The sequence below is a fragment of the Tachyglossus aculeatus genome, chromosome 21, assembly GCF_015852505.1.
Source record: "Tachyglossus aculeatus isolate mTacAcu1 chromosome 21, mTacAcu1.pri, whole genome shotgun sequence".
NCBI classification, from domain to species: Eukaryota; Metazoa; Chordata; class Mammalia; order Monotremata; family Tachyglossidae; genus Tachyglossus; species Tachyglossus aculeatus.
The window spans coordinates 67,729,125-67,752,278 of record NC_052086.1 but is presented as its reverse complement, the minus strand read 5'-3'; the positions used below and the strand labels follow the sequence as shown (position 1 = coordinate 67,752,278).

General features: G+C 42.1%; 1 protein-coding gene across 6 annotated transcripts; it reads left to right on the top strand.

Annotated features, from left to right (window-relative positions):
• Positions 1-1,088: 1,088 nt before the first annotated feature.
• ACSM3 (acyl-CoA synthetase medium chain family member 3) lies at positions 1,089-23,046 on the top strand. 6 transcript variants are annotated; one of them, XM_038763795.1, is made up of 15 exons: positions 1,089-1,205; positions 2,772-2,864; positions 6,678-6,949; positions 10,313-10,523; positions 12,487-12,694; positions 13,559-13,702; positions 13,842-13,998; positions 14,289-14,368; positions 15,352-15,478; positions 16,172-16,252; positions 19,613-19,711; positions 20,621-20,748; positions 20,873-20,972; positions 22,356-22,475; positions 22,714-23,046. In XM_038763795.1, exons 3-15 carry the CDS (start codon positions 6,707-6,709, stop codon positions 22,798-22,800), a joined length of 1,785 nt encoding a protein of 594 aa, XP_038619723.1. In that variant the 5' UTR covers positions 1,089-1,205; positions 2,772-2,864; positions 6,678-6,706; the 3' UTR covers positions 22,801-23,046. The 6 variants fall into 6 exon arrangements, with proteins under 6 accessions (XP_038619723.1, XP_038619721.1, XP_038619726.1 ...); XM_038763793.1 differs by having other exon boundaries at positions 2,760-2,864; XM_038763798.1 differs by lacking the exon at positions 2,772-2,864 and having other exon boundaries at positions 15,355-15,478.
• The last annotated feature ends 108 nt before the right edge of the window (positions 23,047-23,154 follow it).

The window sequence follows — 23,154 nt, the reverse complement described above, 5'->3', positions numbered from 1 at the left end:
TACTCTATTTCATTAATGATGTGTATATAGTTATAATTCTATTTGTTTTGATGGTATTGACACGTGTCTGCTTGTTGTTTTGCTGTTTCTCCCTTCTAGACTGTGAGCCAGTTGTGGGCAGGGATTGTCTTTGTTGCTGAATTGTACTTTCCAAGCGCTTAGTACAGTGCTCTGCACACCATAAGTGATCAATAAATACGATTGATTGAATGAATGAATGAATGAATGATACAGCCTAGAAAGGGGTGCCAGAAACATTTAAGAACCCCCTCCTTCTACCTCAAATCAAGATCAGAACCATTCTGAATCTCCCCCTGCCTTAGGCCTGCTGGCCTAAGGGAGACTACCTTTCCAAGAGAAGATCTCTGAAAACTTTTTGAAAGTTTCTGATTTGTCCGAAGCATGATATTGTCACCGCGTGACAGGAATGTTGACCAAAGTACTGTTCTTTCCAGCTTGGCTGCTTCCTCGGAATTCACCTCATCCACAGTTTTGTTTGTTTTTTATATCATCATCATCATCATCAATCGTATTTATTGAGCTCTTACTATGTGCAGAGCACCGTACTAAGCACTTGGGAAGTACAAATTGGCAACATATAGAGACAGTCCCTACCCAACAGTGGGCTCACAGTCTAAAAGGGGGAGACAGAGAAATAATGATGACATTAAGTGCTTACTGTGTGTAAAGCACCAAGTGCTGGGAAGGTTACAAGGTGATCAGGTTGTCCCACAGGGGGCTCAGTCTTAATCCCCATTTTACAGATGAGGGAACTGAGGCACGGAGAAGTTAAGTGACTTGCCCAAAGTCACGCAGGGTCAGGATTTGAACCCATAACCTCTGACGCCAAAGCCCGTGCTCTTTCCACTGAGCCATGCTGCTTCTCTACGGCAGGAAGGGCCAGATAATTTTCATTTCCACTCGGGCTACAGCAAAAATCAGTCTTTGGATCCTCCTGAAATCCTTCTGGATCCTCCCTAATTCTCTTCCCTGCCAATGGGAGGAGGAGCTGTTCAGAGGTCACAGGTGCAAATAACATACAGTTGCGAAAGGCTGTTTAATCACTGAACCCGAGGCTGCAGCTGGTATTTCCCTGACTGCATCCTCTTTTCACCCTCTTTCTCATTTCCATAAGGAGAAGAAGCTTTAAGGGATCTGAGGACATAGCAGCAGGAAGGTGTGTTCGGACACTCCTTCAGGACGTGGTAAGCACTTAATAAATACCATTGATCGATTGACCTAAGCTCTGGAGAAGCACAGCACCTATAAAGTCTTTGGTCTTTCTGGTTGCCAAGATAGAGTCTGGAGGTGTGTTTCTCCATATTTCTCATTCTCCTTTCATATATATATGTCTGTGTGTACCTTTCTCCTCGAAACTTCTCCCCACACTCCTCTTTTTAAATCCACATTTGGTTGAGAAATAGAAGTTCAGAGAAGACTCTGCAGGCTCTGGAATCTGGGTGCTGGAGAATTGAAGTCACCTTTCCCCAAAAAGAGGGGTTAAGAAGGGAGGGGATAGAAGAAGGCTGGAAAAGTTAGAGATTTCTGGCAAGGCAGGGGCAGACCACCACAACTACCAAGTGCTAATTAATGGTTGGTGGTTTGCCCTGAGGTGGGCTTGGTCATTGCCAAAAGGGGGTTTGGGAGCTTCCAGTCAGCTTTTATTTACTCAGTTGCCCCAGAATCAATCAATCAATCGTATTTATTGAGTGCTTACTGTGTGCAGAGCACTGTACTAAGCACTTGGGAAGTACAAGTTGGCAACATATAGAGACAGTCCCTACCCAACAGTGGGCTCACAGTCTAAAAGGGGGAGACAGAGAACAAAACCAAACATACTAACAAAATAAAATAAGTAGAATAGATATGTACAAGTAAAATAAATTAATAGAGTAATAAGTATGTACAAACATATATACATGTTCCTCTCCTAGCAGGATTGCTGGATGATAGTTGCTGCTGGATTGTAAAGTCCTTAAGGGCAGGGATTGTGTCTGTCAACTCACTTGTGTTGTACTCTCCCAAGTGCTTAGTACGGTATTCTGCCCAAAGTAAGGGCTTAATAAATATCACTGATTGATTGCTTTCAGAATTGCAGTGAATTGGATGGATTCATCCCGTTGAGCACTTACTATGTGCTGACCACTGGGATAGATGCAAGTTAATCAGGTTGGACACAGTCCATGTGCCACATGGGACTCACAGTCTTAATCCCCACTGTACAGAAAAGGGAACTGAGTCACAGATAAGTGAAGTATCTTTCCCAAGATCACCCAAAAGAGACAGATATTAGAACCCAAATCCTCTGACTCCTAGGCCCGGCTCTATCTTCTGGGCCACACTGCTTTTCTGAGAATTATTTACCGTTTGGGTCCAATTCACTGACGAGGGCAGGGCCTGAGGGAGAGACAAATGGGGTTATTGCCAAGGTGAGCCAGTCACTGTGAAACTTAAGTGATTATGCAGCAGCTACAAAATAGGGCAGCACCATCAATCAGCACAAGTAATCAGTATATGTCCTGCCCCTTCCCACTCCCCCATCCTCTATCCATTTCTTTTGGGTAGCTATGCAAAGGCACTAAATTGAGTTAAGTGCCGGAGCTGCTCTCCTGGGGCCACCCTTGCTTCCAGCCTTCTTTACTGTGTAGCTCTCCTTCTCTGGTGGTGATCCTTATCCCAGAATAGCTGGCCTGGCAACCACAGCTCTGAGCTATGAGAAACTGGAAATGTGAGTTCCTTGCCTAATTGGGCTGCTTTAGTTTGTCTTTTAGAATCGTGAAAGGCACTTTTTGCACTGTGAAATGACTGGAGATCCTTACAGAAAAGAATTGAAAGGGAGAGATTCCGTGGTATTCAGCCTTCATGTGAGTGTGATCATCGTCTCTGCAGTGTTTTCATAAGTGTTTACCCACTGTAATTAGACTCTGGAGATGAGCGCCTCATAGGAGCAAAAATCAATCTGTCTTTGCAGCACCAATTTCTGGTGTTTGTTTATTGCTGCGGGGGAATTGCAGAAACTACATCCCAAAGAAGCTACAGCATTTTCTCTCTTTGTCCTATAAGTGTTCACCTCCCAAGTGCTTAGTACAGTGCTTTGCACACTGTAAACGCTCAGTAAATAATTGAATGAATGTCATCATTATCCTCATCAGTCCTTATGAGCACCCAAAAAGTATGTATTAATTTGCTGAGAGGCACCGAATTAGATTAGAAGATGAATAATGTACAGTTCCAGGGTCTTTTCTGATCAGTGAAACCTATTCCTTTTTAATGATTTTTTTTAAATGGTGCTTTCTATAAGCCAGGCACTGTACTGAGCACTGGGGAAGATACAAAATAATCAAGTTGGACTCTTGAGACAGAGGAAGACGTATTTCCAATAAGGGTAGGATTTACCCAGGACCTTTAGCCAGACTTCAGAGGCTCATTCCATTAAGCTGAAACTCAGAAAATGGATCTTTTTTTATTGTACTCACCCAAGCACTTAATACAGTGCTCTGCACACTGTAAGTGCTCAATCAATACAATTGATTGATTGACAGAAGGTGATGGTGTAAGGGGAAGGAATCCCTCCTAGAAAGGCAAGGAAGGGACCTGCTTTATTTTTTTAACTAGAAAGAGGATATCGTTCCTCTGATCCACATAACGAGTCAGCTTATCCTAATAGGCTGCTGTTTCTGAAGAAGCACATTTGTTCCAAACTTCTGCTGACTATACTTCTCTGGGCATTTTCCTCTGTAGTCTAAGCTTTCTCTTAAGCCAGACTCCAAAGTCTCCTTTCAATATTAACTCCTCTTTAGTTAGTGGCAGGGGAGATCATGTGGCATTCCGACTGTATTCCTCCTTGCCAGAAATAGTCAACCAGTAAAAACAAACCCTCTGTCAAATGATTCGCTAAGCTCCAATAGCTGAGAATAAGAAGCTGAGAAGGTGCAACAGAGAGGAGACCAAAAAAAAAAAATGCTTGACTATGGAAAAATCTGAACTCTTCATTCATTCAATCGTATTTATTGAGCACTTACGGGGTGCACTGTACTAAGTGCTTGGGAAGTACAAGTCGGCAACATATAGAGATGGTCCCTACCCAACAGCGGGCTCACAGTCTAGAAGGACAAGACAGGCAACAAAACAAAACATGTAGACAGCTATATGCACATCATCAACAAAATAATTAGAATAGTAAAATAAATAAAATAAGTTAATAAAACTGGGATTGTTTTGTGGTATCTTCTATTCATTTTTATTTTTCAAATTAATCTGATATTTAGGCATTAAAATAGCACAGGCATTAGCTAAGACTATTACTATTTTCTCTTTAGCTGAGATGAAAATATTTTGGTTACATCACAAATGCCTTCTGGACTGAGGTCAGTATTTAATGAATCCCTTCCTTCTTGAGTTGTTTCTCTAGGGTATGTGGAACCACTTTAGAAGCCAGGAGGATAATTGGCTTTCCTTTAGTCTGTTTCAATCTCCAGATTTGTTTATCTCTTTTGTCAAACCAGTGCACTCATACCTTCCCTGGAGTGGTTCAGTTTAAAAGGACCATGTTATCAATATAACCCACTGCTGTTGTTTTTCTGAGATTATCAAGTAGGAGGTAGGAGGGTGTCCGGCTTGAATTTCTTGATCTGTGACTTTGCCTCTATACCAATCCAATTTACTGGGGCTGTTTCCCACTGCACTCTTGGGTTCCATAGTTATAACGTATAATCCATTTAGTGACTAGGTATTTAAGGTGCCATTGAGATCATCCACCTCATTTTAAACAGTAATCCTACAATTGCATATTCACATGTCCCATTTTTTATGGTATTTAAGCACTTACTGTGTAATAATAATGATGGTATTTGTTAAACGTTTACTATGTGCCAGGAACTATACGAACAGAAGCAGCTGGCTTAGTGGATAGAACACAGGCCAGAGAGTAGGAAAGACTTGGGTTCTAATTCCAACTCTGCCACTTGTTTGCTGTATGACCTTGGACAAGTCACTTCACTTCTTTGTGCTTTATCTGTAAAATGGGGATTAAGAGTCCAAGCCCCAAGTGGGACAACCTGATAACCTTGTATCTATCCCAGCGCTTGGAACAGCAACAAATACCATCATTATTATTATAACAAAGCGCTAGACAGTAAGCACTAGGGTAGATACAAGCTAATCAGGCTGGACACAGTCCATGTCTCACGTGGGGCTTAGAGTCTTAATCCCCATTTTATAGATAAAGCACAAAGAAGTGAAGTGACTTGTCCAAGGTCATACAGCAAACAAGTGGCAGAGTTGGAATTAGAACCCACGTCTTTCCTACTCTCAGGCCTGTGTTCTATCCACCAGTCCCCACTGCTTTTCATTCGTAATAGTAGTTTTTACCAAGCTTTTACAGCATGCAGAGCACTGCACTAAGCGTTGAGAAAGAGAGCAGCAGCGTGGCACAGCAGATAGAGCCTGGGCCTAGGAGTCAGAAGGTCATGGGTTCTAATTCCAGCTCCGCCACTTGTCTGCTGTGATACCTTGTGCAAGTCACTTCACTTCTCTGTGCATCTGCTACCTTATCTACAAAATGGGAATTGAGACTGTGGACCCCAAGTGGGATATGACCTGGGTCAATCAATCAATCGTATTTATTGAGCGCTTACTGTGTGCAGAGCACTGTATTTAAGCGCTTGGGAAGTACAAGATGGCAACATCTAGAGACAGTCCCTACCCAACAGTGGGCTCACAGTCTAAAAGGGGGAGACAGAGAACAAAATCAAACATACTAACAAAATAAAATAAATATAATAGATATGTACAAGTAAAATAAATAGAGCAATAAATATGTACAGACATATATACATATATACAGGTGCTGTGGGGAAGGGAAGGAGGTAAGATGGGGGGGATGGAGAGGGGGACGAGGGGGAGAGGAAGGAAGGGGCTCAGTCTGGGAAGGCCTCCTGGAGGAGGTGAGCTCTCAGTAGGGCCTTGAAGGGAAGAAGAGAGCTAGCTTGGCGGTTGGGGAGAGGGAGGGCATTCCAGGCCCAGGGGATGATGTGGGCCGGGGGTCAATGGCGGGACAGGCGAGAACGAGGCACAGTGAGGAGATTAGCGGCAGAGGAGCGGAGGGTGCAGGCTGGGCTGGAGAAGGAGAGAAGTGAGGTGAGGTAGGAGGGGGCGAGGTGATGGATGGACAGCCTTGAAGCCCAGGATGAGGAGTTTTTGCGTGATGCATAGGTTGATTGGTAGCCACTGGAGATTTTTGAGGAGGGGAGTAACATGCCCAGAGTGTTTCTGGACAAAGACAATCTGGGCAGCAGCATGAAGTATGGATTGAAGTGGGAGAGACATGAGGATGGGAGATCAGAGAGAAGGCTGATACAGTAATCCAGACGGGATAGGATAAGAGCTTGAACGAGCAGGGTAGCGGTTTGGATGGAGAGTAAAGGGTGGATCTTGGCAATGTTGCGGAGCTGAGACCGGCAGGTTTTGGTGATGGCTTGGATGTGAAGGGTGAATGAGAGAGCAGAGTCGAGGATGACACCAAGGTTGCGGGCTTGTGAGACGGGAAGGATGGTAGTGCCGTCAACAGAGATGGGAAAGTCAGGGAGAGGGCAGGGTTTGGGAGGGAAGACAAGGAGTTCAGTCTTGAACATGTTGACAATGTCCAAGACAAACAGCAAAACTGTTTGTCGTTTCAGACTGATGGTTCTCACCATGAATATGCTGAATGCAGAATAACCCCAGAGGCCCAATGGCATTCCTTATCACTATGAGGATTTTCTTCAGAGCCCAGCCCTTTCAATCCTGTTGGACAAGTAGGCTCTCCTTCCGAGTGTTCCACAAAGAATCCAGACGACTGGCTCCGCAGAATTTCTCAGATTATGAATCTTTGAAACCATTCAAACCAGAGTTGCCGGAGTATTTCAATTTTGCAAAAGATGTGCTGGATCAGTGGACTTTAAAGGAAAAGGTATGGACTTTTAATATAATATAATAGACACATTCCCTGTCCACAACTTGGGATGGAGTGATGGGATGAGTTGGAGCGGGGGTGGGCACAGTCAAAGTCTGGGATCTCAAGGGTCGCAGCTTCCAACCCCGATCCAGAGAGGCCACAGCTTTCCTCCTTCCTAAAGGTTGTGAGGTTCACTCCTGGTCATGGTGAGCAGGCGGGCAGGAGGGGTCACACTGGGACCAAAGCACCCAGCCACCCACAACCGGGGCCTTGGACAAATGTGACGTACACATATTTAATAATAATAATAATGATGGCATTTATTAAGCGCTTACTATGTGCAAAGCGCTGTTCTATGCTTCTATGGAAGCATAGAAGCATATGCAAGAGCACAGACTTGGGAATCAGAGGTCGTGGGTTCTAATCCCGGCTCAGCCACTTGTCTGCTATGTGACTTTGGGCAAGTCACTTAACTTCTCTAGCCCTGTTCCCTCATCTGTAAAATGGGGATTAAGACTGTGGGCCCCATGTGGGACAGTGCTCTGTACACAGTAAGTGCTCAAATGCTCCTTGATATCTGGTGAAAAGGTTTATGGTGAAAAGGTTTACAGCATTCTGTTGCTAATTACTGTTTCACCTCTCCCTCTGGTTTCTGAAGTGACTCAAGGAGACTATTTGTCTAGAAGACTAGCATTCTCATGAATGGCTACAGTACATTAGACACCCAAGCCTCTCTATACCCTTGATAATAAAGCACAAACTTGACACTCTACCTGCCCAGATAATCTGCAATATTGTCATTTCCTGTAAATCTAGAATGATTAATTCAGACTCTTCCAACGTTTAAGTTACTTCCTGGGTGTAAGTTAAACATCTTTGAAAGATACATTTTTTTTTCTGGGCAGCTGAGTGCTATTTAGTACATATCAAAAGTACTCAAATTAATGAGGCATCCAAACATGGAGTTTAAGCATGGGGAAAAACTGCTTTGGCAAACAATAAGGGACAACCCTATACCCTCCTAACAAGCAAGCAAATCAGTGCTTAGTGTTTGGGGAATGGCTCTTCATTATATGTGATTAAAGATTTGCCAACATTGGTTAATAGTTATTGAGAACCTCTGTTTACCCTATAATTAAATGTATTGTGGACTATAAACACTCCTTCCAAACCTCAGAAAGGTTTCCTTTTGTTCCTCATTTCTCTTCTGTGCTTTTTCAGACATTTCAGACATTTCTGAGGGGTCTTTCAAGTAGAGTGCAGGCGTTGTGATTTTCTTGTTGGAGAAACAAAAAAGATTTAACCTACAGACTGAGCCCCCTTTTTCCCAGACTGAGCTCCCTTTTTCCTCTCCCCCTCCCCTCAGCACCTCTATATATATATATATATATATTTGTACAGATTTATTACTCTATTTTACTTGTACGTATTTACTATTTATTTTGTTAATGATGTGCATATAGCTTTAATTCTATTTGTTCTGACGATTTGGACACCTGTCTACATGTTTTGTTTTGTTGTCTGTCTCCCCCTTCTAGACTGTGAGCCCGTTTTTGTGTAGGGACCGTCTCTATATGTTGCCGACTTGTACTTCTCAAACGCTTAATACAGTGCTCTGCACACAGTAAGCACTCAATAAATATGATTGAATGAATGAGTGAAAGTAAAAGAGGAAGGTAGTTTGAAGGAGGTAGAACGGAGTGTATTAAGTGCTAGGAATTGTATGAGAGAGGGTGATGAGTTGGAAACTTGGGGAATAGAAGAGTAATAATAATTGTATTATTTAAGTACTTACTATGTGCCAAGCTGAGCACTGGGATAAATAAACAGGTCAGACGTAGTCTCTGTCCCACATGGGGCTCACAGACTTAGTAGGAGGAAGAATAGTTATTGAATCCCCATATTAATAGATGAGGAAATTGAGGCACAGAAAGGTTAAGTGACCATGGTCACAAAGCAGGCAAGTGGCAGAGCTGGATTTAGAACTAAGGTTGCCTGACTCTGAAGCCTGTGGTCTTTCTACTAGGCTAGGACTGGCTCTATTAGAGAGAATCCCCAAAGTACATAATCCCACATACCTCAAGAGAATGTATGGGTCATGCTTTGCCTTCTCACCGATCAATGACTAAAACATTCTGGTAGTTGGTTGGTAATATTTTCCTTAAAGTTAGCGACTTTTTTGCTAACCTATTCTCATACTTTGTACCCCTGGGAGTCCAGAAGTCCTTTCATTTGAAATTGCTCCTGCTTTAATTTGAGGTCATTTTCTTAATTTAATTCTCTAAAGGTATGGAGAAGAAATGGCCAGCCACCTCTTCATAAAAGCACTTCAATTCCTAGAAATAGCTATTAACTCACCCCTTAGCCAGTTCTCCACAATTCCATTCATGTTTCTGCACCAGAACTGTTTCTCTGTCCCTACTCAAATCTTTCCCCAACCTTTTTAAAGTGCAGTCACTAAAACAGGACCCAGTAATGTGACATGGGTTTGAACAGTGCAGAGAGAAAAGCAAAGAGGTGACTTCTCATTCCTTGCATGCTGTACACCTTTTCATATTCATTCAATCGTATTTATTGAGCACTTACTGTGTGCAGAGCACTGTAATGTAATATGTCTCAGTATGATGGCCGCATATTGAATAATACTCGAGGAGCATTGAGAACCGAGCATTTAAATAGGCCAGAGCCACCTGATGGAGGGCCTACAAATCAAGGGAGAGAAGTTCAAAGATATTCACAGAATCAATCACTGATCTTTATTGAGCACATGCTGACAGCTACGCCCTGTCCTAAGCACTTGGGAGAGGAACAACAGTAACCCATCATGTCCCCTGCCCACGAAGAGCTTACAGTTTGAAGGAGACTAGCAAAGAATATCTACTGACAGTTAAAGCAGGAAGGGAAATACAGATCTAACAGGAAGCAGGACAAGTATAATAATAATAATGGCATTTATTAAGTGCTTACTATGTACAAAGCACTATTCTAAGTGCTGGGGAGGTTACAAAGTGATCAGGTTGTCCCACGGGGTGCTCACAGTCTTTATCCCCATTTTACAGATGAGGTAACTGAGGCAAAGAGAACTTAAGTGACTTGCCCAAAGTCACACAACTGACAATTGGCGGAGCCGGGATTTGAACCCATGACCTCTGACTCCAAAGCCTGTGCTCTTTGCCCTGAGCCACGCTGCTTCCCATGGGTAGAATAGCTGAATAAATAACTGAATGTACAAATCAATAAAAATACATGCAGGCACAGTGTAGTCTAAGTGATGGAATGCATGCACTTTCCTTCTTAAGGAGATTCAATTAGGCAGGTGTGAAGAGCATGAAACAAGGGCATCAGCCTTCATTTGTCATTCTTTGTATCCTTTGCTAGGCTGGAAAGAGACCCTGCAACCCAGCTTTCTGGTGGATAAATGGCAGTGGAGATGAAGTGAAGTGGAGCTTCGAGGAATTGGGGTCTCAGTCGAAGAAAGTGGCCAATGTCCTCTCTCAAGTCTGTGGCTTGCAGAAGGGTGACAGAGTCCTTTTGATTTTACCCCGAATTCCAGAATGGTGGTTGGTAAACATCGGTTGTATGCGAACTGGTGAGTAAATATGTTCCTTCAAACCTGAGGCTTTAGAATGTCATTTGAGGGACGTTTCAAATCACATTACTAAAGAACTGCATTGCTAAGAATTGAGAATTAATGAACATGAGATTTTTCCACATTTAATGCAACAGTAACCTTTTCAGGGACTACATTTTTTCACATTAAGAATTTCCAGTAGGCCTTGCCATAAGACTTTTCAAACAGTCAAAACCATTTTAATATACTAATGAATGGAACTTATGACAAACTTTCGCTACTTTTCAATTTAGCAATTAGCAAACTAACATGTCAGGAAAAGACCAAAAAAATCTAGTGATCTTTTCTCTGATCCAGTTCAATTGACTTTAATTCATTAATTAGTTTCAAATATGTGTATAGTTCTGAGTAAGAAGATGATGTGGAGAATCATCATTTTTTTGGAAGACCAATCCAAATATTCATGATAAAAACATTATGAGCCCTTCAAGTCCAAGGTAGTAATAATAGTAATGATCAATCATTTAATTGTCTTTATTGAGTGCTTACTATGTGCAGAGCACTCTACTAAGCTTTTGGGAGAGAACAACAGAATTAGATATGTTCCTTTTCCATAATAAGCTTATAGTCTAGATGGGGAGACAGACATTAATATGAATTGATATGTAATTTATAAATAATTATCAATAATTTATAACTAATTATAAATATTTATAAATGGAAAATTTATAATATATCATTTAAAGATAATAATAATGATGGTATTTGTTAAGTGCTTACTGTGTGCCAAGCACTGTTCTATATGTACATAAGTGCTGTGAGGATGGGGTAGATAGCAAATGTCCATAGGTCACAGACTGAAGTGCATAGATGGATATTTATTGAGTGCCTCCTGAATGCTATGCCTTGTCCTAAGCCCCTGGTAAATTCAGTAGATGCTTCCAAAATAAACTGGAATGAGCTGGAACTTGGTTCCAATAAAACAAAAATTCCTGTAACGGCTGTTCTGGTACTCTGTGGTATTGTACTCTCCCAAGTGCATAGTACAGTGCTCTGCACACAGTGCCCGATAAAAACCACTGATTGATTCCTCTGACATCATTTTCAGCTTGTCGTAGTAGCATTGAGTGCTAAAATCTACTGAAGTCTGACTTTAATGTTATTTGAAAGGATGTTTAACCCGAAGGAGCTTTCTCTATTTGAAGAGTACTGAGAGTAAGCTCCTTGTGGACAGGGAACATGTCTCGTGTTCTGGGGTGAAAATAATATATTCTTTTTACCAGAAAGGTGGGTCAACATTCCTAGGGGATGAAAATGATTTTTCTAGGGCGAATTGAAGCGCGTTGCTGCTCTAGTTCTGTTTAAGGTGGTGGCAGTGGTGGTGGCAGTGAACCTCTTGCCCCTATTGCGACCTTACTGTTCGCCTCCATCTACCCCTCTGATCTTGGTTAGTATGGTGCTCTGCACACAGTAAGTGCTCAATAAATACGATTGATTGATTGATCTTCCTCTGGGAGCACCTGGTCCCCACCTCTGGCCATCTCCTCGTATCCCCTAGGAATGCTAACTTGCCATTCTGGTAAAAAGGAATTTGTTACTTTCACCCCAGAGCATATTCCCTGTCCACAAGGAGCTCACACCCAGTATAGAGGAGGCTCCCCCCTCAACGTTAAGCATCCTTTCAAATGACATTAAAGTCAGACTTCAGTAGATTTTAGTGGTCACACTACTATAACAAGCCAAAAATGATGTCAGAGTAATCAGACAATCAATCGATGGTATTAAACACTTGGGAGAGTTCAATGCAACAGAGTCGGTGGACATGTGCCCTGCCCACAACGAACTTATAAAATGGTGAATCCAAACCTGGATAAATCAATCAGTCCATCCCATTTGATACAAAAGTACCTAAGTTATTGACTGTGCTTATGGACTTTGAGCAATTCAGCCTTCCTATTCAATCTTCTCTGGGCCTCTTTAGGAAGTGTTGTCATGCCTGGAACCACGCAGCTGACAAAGAAGGACATTCTGTACAGGCTGCAAGTTTCCAAAGCAAACTGCATTATTACCAGTGATGACTTGGCCCCAGTCGTAGATTCCGTTGCATGTGAATGCAAGGCTCTGAAGTCCAAGTTAATTGTATCTGAAAACCCCAGGGAAGGGTGGCTGAACTTAAAAGAGCTGATGAGGTGAGTAATCATGAAAATGCTGCAGGAACATGAAACAAAAAAAGTGTAAAGAAAGATTACACTCGGAACAAAATAAACCTGGAATGTTTGTATTTAGAAGAGAGGGTAGTACCACTGCAAATAGCCATGGTGCCATAAGCTTTTCTAATTGACAGTTCCTCAGGGAAAAGGTCACTTGCATACCCCTTGTGGACTGTGATACTTCCTTAGGTATCAGCCCCTCTACCCCCACAAAGTTAAATTAAAACAGATGCCCCAGTAAGTAACAGAATTCAAGATTAGCACATCAAGGCCATGGGTGTAATCCTGGCTCCACTACTTGTCTGCTGTGTGACCTTGGGAAGGTCACTTCACTTCTCTGTGCCTCAGTTACCTCATCTGTAAAATGTGGATTGAGACTGTGAGCTCCATGTGGGACAGGGATTGGGTCCAACCCAATTTGCCTGTATCCACCCCAGTGCTTAGAACAGTGTCTGGCACATAGTAAGCACTTAGGTACCATTATTATTATTATTTTAATATTATTGTTAACACCCTGTTATACAGCTCCTTCCACAAACAGTTAGAACTCATGCTGGGGTTGGGAGATTTACAGAGTAGTGCTTCCTCTGGAGACAGTATCAGATTTTGTATTTTTCTCTGAGGCACCAACCCCATGCACATTGCTTTTCATCATGTAGTGAGAGGATAAAATATTGAGCCCTTGGGAAATTAATCACCCAAGGTTGATGGAGGAAAAACCAAAATAATGGGGGAAGGAAGAGAAGAAGAGAGAGGAGGAGAGTTTCTGTTTATCATCAGGCTCTAGTTTCCATAAACTAAATTTGTGGATTTGTGTAAAACACCCTATGGTGCATCCTAAAGACAGGTACCTGATGATCACTCCTGTGTGAAGACGAGACACAACGAGGCAATGACCATTTACTTTACCAGCGGAACAACTGGCTCTCCAAAAATGACTGAACATTCCCACTGCAGTTTTGGCATCGGATTAACTGTAAATGGAAGGTACAAAATGAAAGTGCTGCATGTCGCCTGGATATCCAAACTGTGCCCGACTCAGTAATGACCGAACCGTTAGCTTTTCCTCATCTTTGTTGGGTTTCCTGCCATCAGACACCTTATGGCTTGCCCTTTCTTTTCTCAGGTACTGGCTGGATCTGACCCCTTCAGATGTGATGTGGAATACTTCAGACACAGGCTGGGCAAAATCTGCCTGGAGCAGTTTCTTTGCCCCTTGGATTCAAGGAGCCTGTGTGTTTGCACATTTTATGCCACGTTTTGAGCCTTCCACTGTCTTAGATGTAAGGCTGAGAACAAGGCATCAGAATTTTGAGTTTTGAGGCACTGGTAAATGACGATATGCAGACGCAGAAGGCATAATTCCAATTTTTAGGAGTAAATGACTCCATACTGATGTGTAGAGAGGAATTTGGGGTAAATTTTCTTGTCTCATCCTGAATGAAGCCCCTAATCTTGAGTGTGCTGGCTAGTCTTACCAATTTCATCTTATGTTGGGGGAGGAGACTTAGAAAGCAATAGCAAAATGATATTTTGGTTGTAAGATCTGTGACTTATTTCTTCCAAATTCTAGACACTGTCCAGATTTCCCATCTCTGTCTTCTGTTGTGCTCCAACTGCATATCGAATGCTTGTGTTGAATCCACTGGAAAGGTAAATGTAAAGCATAAAACTAGCCACAAGGTATTCAACCAAATTAAATTTGCCTATTTTTTTGTTGATAAATATTTACTTGAAATAATGATCCCCCTTCACAACCAAAGAACTGATTCATCTCAGAGGAAACTCTTTCTCAATCAACCAATTGTATTTATGGAGCACTTATTGTGTGCAGAGCACTATACTAAGTGCTTGGGAGAGTACAATATAATAGAGGTGATAGACACTTTCCCTGCCCACAATGAGCTTACAGTCTGGAGAGGGAGACAGACATTAATATAAATAAATTAGGGATATGTTCGTAATTGCTGTGGGGCTGAGGAAGGGATGAATAAAGTGTGCAAATCCAAGTGCAAGGGCGGCGGACGCAGAGGGGAATGGGAGAAGAGGAAATGGCTTAATCATTTATTCTATCATTCATTCAATTGTATTAAGCACTTACAGTGTGCACAGCAGTGTACTAAGCGCTTGAGAGAGTACAACACAACAATAAACAGATACATCCCCTGCCCACAACGAGCCAGGGAAGGCCTCTTGGAGGAGCTGTGCTTTTAATAAGCACATATGCAATAAGCCCCATATCTCTTAGCCACGGACACTGCAATTCTAATTTGAATGACAAAACTGAGTATTATCGTGAGTACAGCACTACAAAGTATAATGTCACCATTCCATTAAGAAATAGCCCAATATTAACAAAATATAACAACCACTCACCTCCTTTCCTACAGTGATTAAATAATATGTGCCGAGAAAAGATTCTGACTTCATTTTATTTCTCATATACTTCTGGGGTTAGAAGAGTTTGTAAGTACTTTTTGTCCTAGCTCCAAGGCTTTCGCACAGTATGCGTTGTTCTGACTACCGGCAGTGATGTCATCACTGCTGTATATTGCTGCAAAATACAAAACAGCCCCCAACAGCCAATTTAATCCTCTTCTTGATCCCCTCTCCCTACTCCTTATGTCTTTTCGGAGAAGTTATAAATTCAAGAACCTGAAGCACTGTGTGAGTGCAGGGGAACCAATCAACCCCGAAGTGACTGAGCAATGGAAAAGCAACACTGGCCTGGATATCTACGAGGGCTTTGGGCAGACTGAAACGGTAACAATTTGTTTTAAAGGCATGGGTGCCTTTCAAGCCATGTAGCAGAAAAAGGTTTACGGGCTTACCTAACCTTCTTATCGTCCTCTAAGAGAAGAGGAAAAGGAGCCAGAAAATTTAAAGAAGTTAATTTTAATAAGCTACACAATACGGCCGGTGGAAAAACCAGGAGAACATTAAGCTCTTCTGAGGAAGGACACGAATCTGACACTAAATCTCTCTTCCCTTGTTTTTGGTTTTTATAATTTGGAGCTAGGAAGATGCCTATCATTCTGTCTATATGCCTTGTGTGTCTACATGTTGATCAAAGAGATTGGAGGCACGGAGATGAGTGAGGAGGCAATGCAGTAGACTAGGTGGGAGATGAGAGGAACTTGAATCTGGTGCCGCCCTTTTATGTGGAAAGGAAGGGGTGGAGACAAACATTGTGGAGAAAGAACTGACGGTGTGAAAGTTAAAGATAGAAATCAATCAAAATGAAAGGATGGAAATCAAAGCATTAGCTTATATACTATACATATATAAGTATGTATATGTGTGTGTGTGTATATATATGGTATTTGTTAAGCGTTTACTATGTGCCAGGCACTGTACTAAGCACTGGAGTTAGATACAAGCAAATCAGGTTGGACACAGTCCATTTTCAAACAATATCTGAAGTTCCTGTGCTTAGTTTTTTTCTTTCTTTTAAAGGTGCTAGTCTGTGGAGTTTTCAAGGGGATGAAAATTAAACCTGGCTCTATGGGAAAGCCTTCTCCAGCTTTTGATGTTCAGGTCTGTACGTCGTTTTTGCATAGGTGGGTGAACAAGGTAGAACAAGGAGGGTTTTTTTGCCCTCATGTTCAATAGTTTCCCCTTAGGATTTAGCTGAACTTTAGTGGCAGTTTGGGCTTGCTCGAAATGAGCCGCCATTCTCAAATTTGGACTTATCACTTTTTCCTCCAAAGAGTTTGAATTTCATTCATTCAATCAATCGTATTTGAGCGCTTACTGTGTGCAGAGCACTGTACTAAGCGCTTTGCCAGGAGGCAGCTCCAAGTGGAGTTACACTTGTGTGCAAGTTTTTGAGCTACAACCCAAAGAATCCTTGCGGTAACCACATGCCCCACCACCAGATTTACCCTAAATCTGATTTACATTCCCAGCTGCAGCCAATCAATTGATGGTATTTATCGAGCGCTTATTGTGTGCAGAGCACTGTGCTATGGGCTTGGGAGAGTACCGTAGAGTTGGTAGATACAAACCTTGCCCTAGAGGCTTACGGCAGGAGTACTGCATTCATGTCGATCAGAAAGTGGCTTCTCTGTTTAGAAGGTCCATGGGGTGGGTCAGGATGAAGGGTGCACCTAAGGCTCGCCCTTTTGGTTCTAATTATGGGGGTCAGAGACTTGCCCCCCACCCCCCATCTCCAAATAGGGACCTTCTATATTGAAGCAGAGGCCCTGGGGAAGATCTGCAGAGACATAGGTGTAGCTAGGCCCAAAGAATTATACTTATGAGGACCAGGATTCACCACTGCAAAACGTGTTCATGTGTCTGGAATACCAAATTCTGTGATTTTGCTAAAGTCAAAATGGTAAGGAAGAACGGGTTTAGTTTGTCCCGCATCCACTCAAGCCCATATTGTAATACTTTTTATTATTAGTTTTTTTAAAAAAAGAACTCAAGACCTTTAACAAACCCATCGCTTCCTCAACGTTAAACCACTCTTTCCTCGTCTTTTTCATGCTTCACAGCCATTTCTGAAGACTTCTCCCACCTGCTTTCCAAATTTACCTCCTCTACTTGCACCTCTGACCCTATCCCCTCTCACCTCCTAAAATGGCTTGCGCCTACTCTCTCCTCCTGCTCTCACTGCTGTTTTCAACCTCTCACTCTCTGATGGTTCCTTTCTCTCTGCCTCCAAACATGCTCAGTCCTGCTGTTTTTCATCCTTCTCCCTGGATGACCCCTAATGCTCTGTCCTAAGACCTCTGATAGCCTAGCTTTACACTCACTCTTTTATCCACTGATATGGTTCGAGCTAGCACCTCTTTGCAGATGACTCCCTAATAATAATTATAATGATAGCATTTATTAAGTGCTTACTATGTGCAAAGCACTGTTCTAAGCGCTGGGGAGGTTACAAGGTGATCATGTTGTCCCACGGGGGGCTCCCAGTCTTAATCCCCATTTTACAGATGAGGTAACTGAGGCACAGAGAAGTGAAGTGACTTGCCCAAAGTCACACAGCTGGCAATTGGCAGAGTCGGGATTTGAACCTATGACCTCTGACTCCAAAGCCTGTGCTCTTTCCACTGAGCCACGCTGCTAATCAATCTCTTTAGCCCTGACCTCTGATCTAACCTTCAGTCCCACATTTATTCTTGCCTCTAGGACACCTTCACTTGGATTTCCTGCCAGCACCTCAGTCAATGCCTAAAATTCATCTTTTCCCCTAAATTATCTCCTACTTAACTTTCCCATCACAGTTGATATACCACCATCCTCCTGTCCTAGAAACCTGCAACTCCTCACTGTCTTTTCGCAGTCAATCTTTTGCCATTTCCCACTGATTCCTCCTAAACAAGCTCCCCTGCATCCACCCCTTCCCCTCAATCTAAACAGCTACGATCCTTTGGGCAAGTTCTGTTCATATAGTGACTAGATTCTCTTATCTGCCTTCTCGCTGCCTCCACCCTCTCCCCACCTCAATCTTACTGCACGGATCATCTTCTTAAATAAAGCATCACGTGGCACCCACCTCTTCTCTCCTCAAAAGCCTTCATTGGCTTCCCTTGCCCCCTCTGACTCAAAGAAAACCTCCCCAACAGCTTCGAGACTTCCCACCATCTGACGAGGAGCAGTGTGGCCTAGTGGATAGAGCACAGACCTAGGAGTCAGAAGGACCTGGGTTCTAATCCCGATTCCGCTACTTGTCTACTGTGTGACCTTGGCTAAGTCACTTAACTTCTCTGTGCCTCAGTTACCCCATCTGTAAAATGGAGATGCATACTGTGAGTCCCATATGGGGGCATGGACTGTGTCCACCCTGATTAGCTTCTATGTACCCCAGTGCTTAGCACAGTGCCTGGCATGTAGTAAGCGCTTAACAGATACCATAAACAAAATCTGACCTTCCTTACCTATCTACTCTCTTCTTCAGCTTGCCCCAGCTTGCTCTCTTTATTGCTCCCAAGCCAACCTTCTCTAAATGTACCTTGCTTTTGGTTCTACCACCTCCGTCCCCTGCCCCAAGCTGTTCCCCTGACTTGCAACTACTTCCCTCCAAAAATGTGACAGACCACAGCTCTCCCTGCCTTCAAAACCTTCCTAAAACCCCATCTCCTCCAACAAGCCTTCCCTGATTAGTTTTTAACACCCTACCTTGAATTAGCACTTATTAGCATTTAGGAACTCATTTTCACCCTTCTTCAGCCCTTGAATAGATACATTTTATTCAACTGTACATGTTATTAATATGGTACTTGTTAAGTGTTTTCTATGTGTTGAGCACCGTTCTAAACACTAGGGTAGATATAAGTTAATCAGGTTGGAAACAGTTCCTGACCCACATAGGGCTCACATTCTAAGTAGGAGGAAGAACATTTTACAGTTGAGGAAACAGAGGCACAGAAAAGTTAAGTGACTTGCCCAGGGTCACACAGCAAGCAATTGGCAGAGTCAGGACCATGCTATTTCCCTTAGGCCACAGTGCTTCTTTACATAGTTTGATTATCTTTGTTAATTTTATGCCTGCCTCCCCCATTAGAGTTTAAGCCCCTGTTGGGCAGGGAACACATCACTTCTTTGCTTTGGGCTTCCCAAGTGTTTAATCAGTGCACTGTATCTGGTGGCCCCCTCAAATACTATTACTATTGTTAAAATGGAATAAGGAATTTTCCTTATTGCTTATTTCAATGCTTGCTCACTGTTTGGCTAAAATGTTCTCCCACTACCCTTCTCCACAGGGAAACCAGGGTAAAATAGGCTTTTAGAGGGAAGAAGCTTTAAGTGGATTTCTTTACTTGTGGCATTTGAGGGGGGACAGTTACTCAAATGATGTAAATCCTCCTAAGGTTTGGGATTCCACATTACCAAAGTGGTCAGGGATTGAAAAGATGAACTAACAAGCTGTTTTTGTTTTTGGTTAAGATTGTAGATAAAAATGGCAACATTCTGCCTCCTGGAGAAGAAGGAGACATTGCCGTCCGAGCTCACCCCCACAGACCTTTTCTTTTCACCCGCTATGTGGTAAAGAGAAAACTTTTATGAAATGAATTTATGCATCTTTTAAGTCACTAACCATCTAAATCCGGGGAAAAGTATAGAATTTAGAGGTTAACTGTGGACATGTTTTAAGTTTAGGTTGCCAAAAATCAGTTGAGTTTTTATACTCTATCACGCAATTTAGAGAAGAAAAAAAGACAAAGGTCAATAGGAGCACATTGCCAAGTCTCTATGATGGAGACTAGGAAATAAGAGCATCGGAAAAAATGCTATGGGACTTAATGGTTATTACAAACCACCAGAGCAAGCATTTGTAAAGGCATTCCAGTTACCTCTTGAATGGCTCATGAGCACTCCCATCAGAGGGTGAACTGAGCATTGGAGAAAATAGAACAAAAATAAGTCCATCTTGTTATTTTTTGGCTTGGTTGGGGGAAATAATAATAATAATAATGTTGGTATTTCTTAAGCTCTTACTATGTGCAAAGCACTGTTCTAAGCGCTGGAATACCTAATGTAGGTTTTGGGATCATATGTAACTCTATATTCTCCCTCTCCTATAATCCATGGTTATTAAAAAAAAAAATGACTTGTACACTACATTAGTCCGTACTAAGATTTTCCCTTCATGTTGAAAAAAGAAAATCCTACTGACTCTCTGTAGTTCTTCTGCTTCTTCTTCACCAAGATTTTATGGACTGGCTTTCACCCCAGTGTAGACATTGGGGTTTGTTGGAAACTTCTGCTGCTTGTGCAGGAGTTTCCAGTAACCGAGCAACATTCAGCTGTGTTGATAGATGATTTTGTAACACATTTCAGTGGGATTCATTATGAACAAAATTCAAGCATCCATAACATTTCTCTTCTATGTAGTAAATTAAGCATTCAAATTCAAAGAACTAAATTAATAAAATGCACTTTAATATTTGTCAGGATGATTCCCAGAAAACTGCTTCAACACTTCGTGGGAACTTCTACATCACTGGGGACAGGGGATATGTGGATGAAGATGGATATTTCTGGTTTCTTGGAAGAATGGATGATATCATCTTATCTTCTGGGTAATTTTTATTCCTCTAGTTTGTATTGGTTTGGTGTAGGCTATCGGGAATCAGTTTTTGCCACGATCCCCTCTAGGTACTGTACTTTCTTTCAATTGCTTCTAATTTTTTTTTCTTGCCCTAGATACCGAATAGGACCTTTTGAAGTAGAAAATACCCTGATTGAGCATCCGGCGGTAATAGAATCAGCTGTTGTCAGCAGCCCAGACCCCATCAGAGGAGAGGTGAAGGAATTGAGTCAGTTCATAGTTTGAATTTATGCAATATAGTGGCAAAAACTAGCATTTGACTCTTTGGTCTAGACCGCCCTGCACTTGGATTTGCACACTTTATTAACCCCTCCTGCAGCACTACCGTACATATCCATAATTTATTTTTATTAATGACTGTTTCCCCCTCTACACTCAAAGCTCCTTGTTGGCAGGGAACATGTCTACTACAGTGCTCTGCACACAGTAAGCACTCAATAAATACAATTGAGTGAACTCTGTTATATTGCACTCTCCCAAGCACTCAGTACAGGGGCTCTGCCCACAGAAGCGCTCAATAAGTACCATTGATAGAGAATTACTAAAACAATCCATTTGCTGACGCTCTAGATCAGACAAAGGGAACCAAAGAGTGACTGAAAGACTCCAAAATAATTCAGCAATCCCCAGGAGCCCTCTTAGAGGGAGAGTACCTCTTCTGCCCCACCTGAAGCTAGCTGGCTGAGATTCAGCACTTAGTACAGTGCCTGGCACAGAGTAAGCACTTAATAAATACCACTATTATTCAGTATTGCAATGTGGTTGCCACAGGACAGGACATCCCTTCTAGACTGTGAGCCCGTTGTGGGCAGGGATTGTATTTGTTGCTGAATTGTACCTCCCAAGCGCTTAGTACAGTTCTCTGCACACAATAAGCGCTCGAAAAATATGATTGAATGAATAAGTGAAAGGACTTGGAATTAGAGATGAGAGAGTCCAATTTGATGTCTACTAACTGTACACATCTGGCTCGTTCCAGGTGTTCTTCTAGTGCAGAAGTTGGGTTGGAGCTGATAGTGCCAGAATCTTATAATAGACTGTAAGGTCTAAGGTCCTCTCTAGACTGGAAGTCTTGGAGGTAGGGAATGTGTCAGTCAACTCTGTTGATTTGTACTCTTCCAAGCGCTTAATATAGTGGTCTGCACACAGTACGCACTCAAATTGACTGATTACACCTAGATCGTTTGCATCAAAAACATTATATGGCCAACTAACTGTTCAGACCAAAATCTCTTATAGCAGCGAAGTGCAGTGACTCCACAGAGGAGGAGAGGAAGGAAAAGACAATGAATGGATGGAAAATGGGCAGCCTCAAATCAGAGTCCAGAGAGAGGAGAGTCAAAAAACACGGAGCAGGAAGAGTGAGAACCAGCTGGAAAAAAAGCCAACTGGGAAGGCAGGCAGGAACTAAAAAGGAGAGAAAGCTACACCCTTCCATTCCTGTCAAGTGTTTATGGGTTCAGACAGTTTCTACTAAAGAAGCACAATCCTGATTCACCAGGAGATACAAACAAGATAAACATGTAAGGGCATAAAAAGGTTGCACGCTCTCTTGATGCTTTCAAATATTTATTTTAGGTGGTAAAAGCCTTCATTGTTCTGTCTCCTGAATATGAGTCACACGATCCAGAAAAACTGACAAGTGAGCTACAGGAGCATGTCAAGAAAAGTACCGCACCCTACAAGTATCCCAGAAAGGCAAGTATTCAAAGTGCAATATTTGAGATTACCTAAAAAAAGGGGACCAAAATCACCTTTCAGTTTACCAGTTTTATATAAGAAAATAGGACAGGAACCATAGAGTTCACTACAGCGTTATCCTAAAAAGCAACATTAGTCACTTAAAACATACTTATGTGCAAATTTACATGTTTAACCCCATTTACTTCTGCTAAGTATAATTTAGAATTGTATATTTGTTCCTCAACCCCAATAGGTGGAATTCATTAAAGAGTTGCCAAAGACCGTAAGTGGAAAGATAAGAAGAAATGAACTAAGGAAAAAAGAATGGGGAAGAGTTTAAACTCATTTTGTAGGTTCTGCCTAACACTTCAGCTATTTAGGGCACCTGAAGAAACAAGATATTTGGTGGAAATGCCAAATTATGGAGAGGTGAGATTGAAATGGAGGCAATGGGCTGCTATTGGGCTAGAGATTTTAAAAGAGTTAAAGTGTATTTTAAAGCAATACTAGATGTTGGCATTTTAGTATCCTAAATGTTCTCAGCTTTCAGTTCGTAGTAGTGCTGACAACTGGGAGAAAAATGAAATGAAAGAAAAATGAATATGTGTATTTTAGGAGTATGTCTTGAATAAAACTGCTCCTCTCTGCCAACTTTCATTCTGCAGTAACAAAATCTTTTATCTTAATATACACT

Excerpts from the sequence above, each read along its gene's own strand:
- ACSM3 (XM_038763792.1), top strand. The coding sequence starts at position 6,707 with ATGCAGAATAACCCCAGAGGCCCAATGGCATTCCTTATCACTATGAGG. Across the intron at positions 10,524-12,486 it reads CATCGGTTGTATGCGAACTG|GAAGTGTTGTCATGCCTGGA; the intron begins GTGAGTAAATAT and ends GGGCCTCTTTAG. Across the intron at positions 13,999-14,288 it reads AGCCTTCCACTGTCTTAGAT|ACACTGTCCAGATTTCCCAT; the intron begins GTAAGGCTGAGA and ends TCCAAATTCTAG.